The 3,360-nt window shown below is 38.2% G+C and overlaps 1 protein-coding gene across 1 annotated transcript in view; it reads left to right on the forward strand.

Moving 5' to 3' along the window:
• tyw1 (tRNA-yW synthesizing protein 1 homolog (S. cerevisiae)) overlaps nucleotides 1–3,360 on the forward strand; it is a 63,022-nt gene that overhangs the window by 26,163 nt on the left and 33,499 nt on the right. Inside the window, exon 13 of the mRNA XM_005932582.3 lies at nucleotides 2,055–2,190. Within this exon, the coding sequence (XP_005932644.1) occupies nucleotides 2,055–2,190 (136 nt within the window). The remainder of the gene's footprint in view (nucleotides 1–2,054; nucleotides 2,191–3,360) is intronic.

Below are 3,360 nucleotides of genomic sequence, written 5' to 3' on the forward strand. Positions count from 1 at the left end.
CTAACGAGATAGGGGAACAGCGCTGAGACACGACCTCTATTGCAAATAAAACCTGTTCAATAAGTATGTTTTTCACATTTTATGTTGCAGCATTTTGGTAATGTCAGCTAACACTGAATTATTTATGTTGTTTGTTTTTTTTACTTGTATATTAACTTATAATTAAATTACTGTACAGAAGACATGAGCAATCACTCCTTCTCCCCCCAAAAGGAAGGGAGTATATAATCGGTTCAATTTGTTTGTCTGTTTGTTTTCATGCAGTTTTCATGATATCATTTCCAAATTTTGTGTGATGGTAGATCCCAATAGTAGCTCGAGCTGATCTAATTTTGGTGACAATGGCATCATGGTCAGGGTCACCGTAAGACATAAGGAGATTCCAAACCCATTTTTTCCCCTACTAAAAAATTCCTAACCACGATAAGAATCAAGGTCTCGATTGTTTTTATTAATGTTTCTTTCACTACAGCCTCACCACAAACACAGTTAGATACTAAGTGTAGTAAGTGAAATGTGCCTTAGATTCAGAAAGGACTGTAAGCATCAACATGAAAAGTTTTTGTGAGTCACACTCAGTGTAATGTGAAGTGTAAGACGAAGTACCAAAAGTTTTGTCAGGGCAATATTGTCATGCTACAAAAAAGCATGCTGAAGTGCACATCTGTTGTATTATTAACAATGTTACCTAACACAAAGGTTACTTTGTTTGCAGACATGTTTTATTCAAGAATAAGTTTTCCAATTGAGTGTTGGTAACTGGTAAATGCCCTGTTTGTATAGGGCTTTACTTAGTCCCTATGGACCCCGAAGCACTTTACACTACATTCAGTCATTCACACACTGGTGATGGCAAGATACCTTGTAGCGCACTGACAGAGGCGAGGCTGCCGGACACTGGCGCCATCGGGCCCTCTGACCACCACCAGTAGGCAACGGCTAAAGTGTCTTGCCCAAGGACACAACAACCGAGACTGTCGGAGCCGGGGCTCGAGCCAGCAACCTTCCAATTACAAGACGAACTGCCAACTCTTGAGCCACGATTGCCCATTCTATGAGTGTTGAATAAATCTGCTAAATTCTTGATTAGATCAGCAGACAGAAATTTTTATTGTATTTTTATGTCATTCTTCACTCCGAAGAGGAAAGTTACCACTTCTGCACAAACTAAATTTATCATTGCCTTTTAATCTTTCAGTGGTTTTGTAGCCACACAGACTCTTAGTGAAGATGCTGCTGCTTGTTTAAAAAAGAAAAAAATATTGTATGTGTTCCCATTTAGTACACAGAATACTGTTGCCACTTTCTATAAGTCTAGACTGTAATGGATGAATGCTGCGTGAGCCATTTGAAATGAACAGGATATTGACCTCTCTATCAAGAACCACTTACCGGTTTTCACGACACACACTGACATATCCAATATTGTGGCTAACTGGCCTGTCACAGGCTTATCACATAGTCATCGAGCAAGTTAAAGGCAAGGACACCAGGCATCAGCCATTTATCCTGTCTGCCAGAGCTACCTTATAGGAGATGAGCTGTTGCACTTTGGGTTGGAGAATCTATCCCACGGCTCTTTTAACAAGGGGAAATGTGTTTTTGTTTTTTGCTTTATTTGTTTTTTTGTTCTTTCACCAGTATTATAAACGTTCTTCATGTGGTACTTTCTGCTCTATTACTCTTTTCTGATTACTTATATGACCAAAGTTCAGTTTCACCCAAATAAGTTTTTTTTTCTTACTTGATATTTATAATAGGTACTCTTTATTTTTACAGTTTCTTTCTCAGCTCCAACTCAGTATTCTCCTTGTTTATTGATTATCTATAGAAAAAGAAAGAAAACCTTTGCTTCAACAACAATGAGTATTTGACTTGATGTTCTTGTCACTGAATCAAGTTGGCAATTAATCACGTTGTCTGAATAGGATATAAGTGCCTGCATCAAAGAACTGTGTATTCTTAGGAGAATGTATTTTTTGTTTTAAATGCATCTTAAATTTTGCAGCAGCTACATAATTCTTGTCTTTTGTTCTCAACCAAATTCTTTTTAGGAGTTTGGTGCCAGTTACTCAGTTGTATGTCAGTGTGGATGCCAGCACCCAAGACAGTCTGAAGAAGATTGACCGGCCACTTTTCAAGGATTTCTGGCCGCGCTTCCTGGATAGCCTCAAGGCCCTGGGAGAAAAAGTAAGCTTTCATCCAGGATCTTAGACAAGTGATCGGCTGGGCTGTGGGGTTCAGTTTGATAAAGAATCTGACTCCTCGGTAAAATTCAACTGGATAAAAACTAGCATTATTAAATTATCTGCAGGCTTTTACGATAGCATGGTATTGAGCCCTAAAAAGAATGTGCTTGCTTTCCATTGGGACGCTAAATTAAAAGTAAAAATGTTTTTCACACATTCATACATTGTTATTCCTGTCCTAAAAATCTTGGCCCAGAGCCAAACCACATAACTGTCCTGGGTTACATAAAAATATAGCAAAAATTAGCAGTGGCAATGTAGTATTTTAATACCATATTTTAATTGAAAAGAACGAAAGAAGTCATTCTTAAACCTGCAACGCAGATGTGATAATTATCAGTTTTATACTGTGTCAGTCACAGTTACAGTTTTAATGAGTGGATGTTATGCTGCTGTTAAAGCCTACAGAATTTCACTAACCTGAATGTCACTGTAAATATGATTAATTTAGTGCCTATAAAACAGCCGCTGATATGTTTTTTCCCAGGTCATAACAGCTTACAGCAGCAGTCTTTGACTAATACTACTTAACTTTAATATCCTAGTGTAAGTGTGGACCTAATTCACAAACATTCACTAGCACATTAGTATACAGAATAAAGCCTGCGACAACATTGTCTCAGATTGTGAGCGAAACCCGTAGAAGCAATTAAAGATTGTTGGCTTGATCGACCTTTGTAGAAACCTCACAAGGAGGGGTCTTCTCTGTTTACCCATTTCCATATATTGACACTGAGATCCCAACAAATGACAGGGAGCAGCTATTCAAGTGTGAAATGTCGCCTTGCTATTCTGCCTGTTCTTTTTGCAACTTTAAGAGAAACAGAGACCTATGTTTTCATTCTTATTGTGGTGACAGTGGCCTTATCGACTTGTCTTTGTGATCTGTGCTCATAGATTCATTTCAGCAGGTTTAAAGTGCTTTCAATAGGCTTTTAGAAGTTTTTGTCATTCCAAGAAGAGGGAAAATCCATTATCACAACCTCCATCTTGCTACCTGGCTGCTTCCCCCCCCCAAATAAATAAATGGGTCTATTAACCACCAAATGACCTTGAGAAAGATAAAGTCTGCAGTGTCTCTATTGCAAATAAAACCTGTTCAATAAGTATG

Source organism: Haplochromis burtoni, unplaced genomic scaffold, assembly GCF_018398535.1.
Source record: "Haplochromis burtoni strain Fernald_Lab_line unplaced genomic scaffold, NCSU_Asbu1 Contig_153, whole genome shotgun sequence".
Taxonomy (NCBI): domain Eukaryota; kingdom Metazoa; phylum Chordata; class Actinopteri; order Cichliformes; family Cichlidae; genus Haplochromis; species Haplochromis burtoni.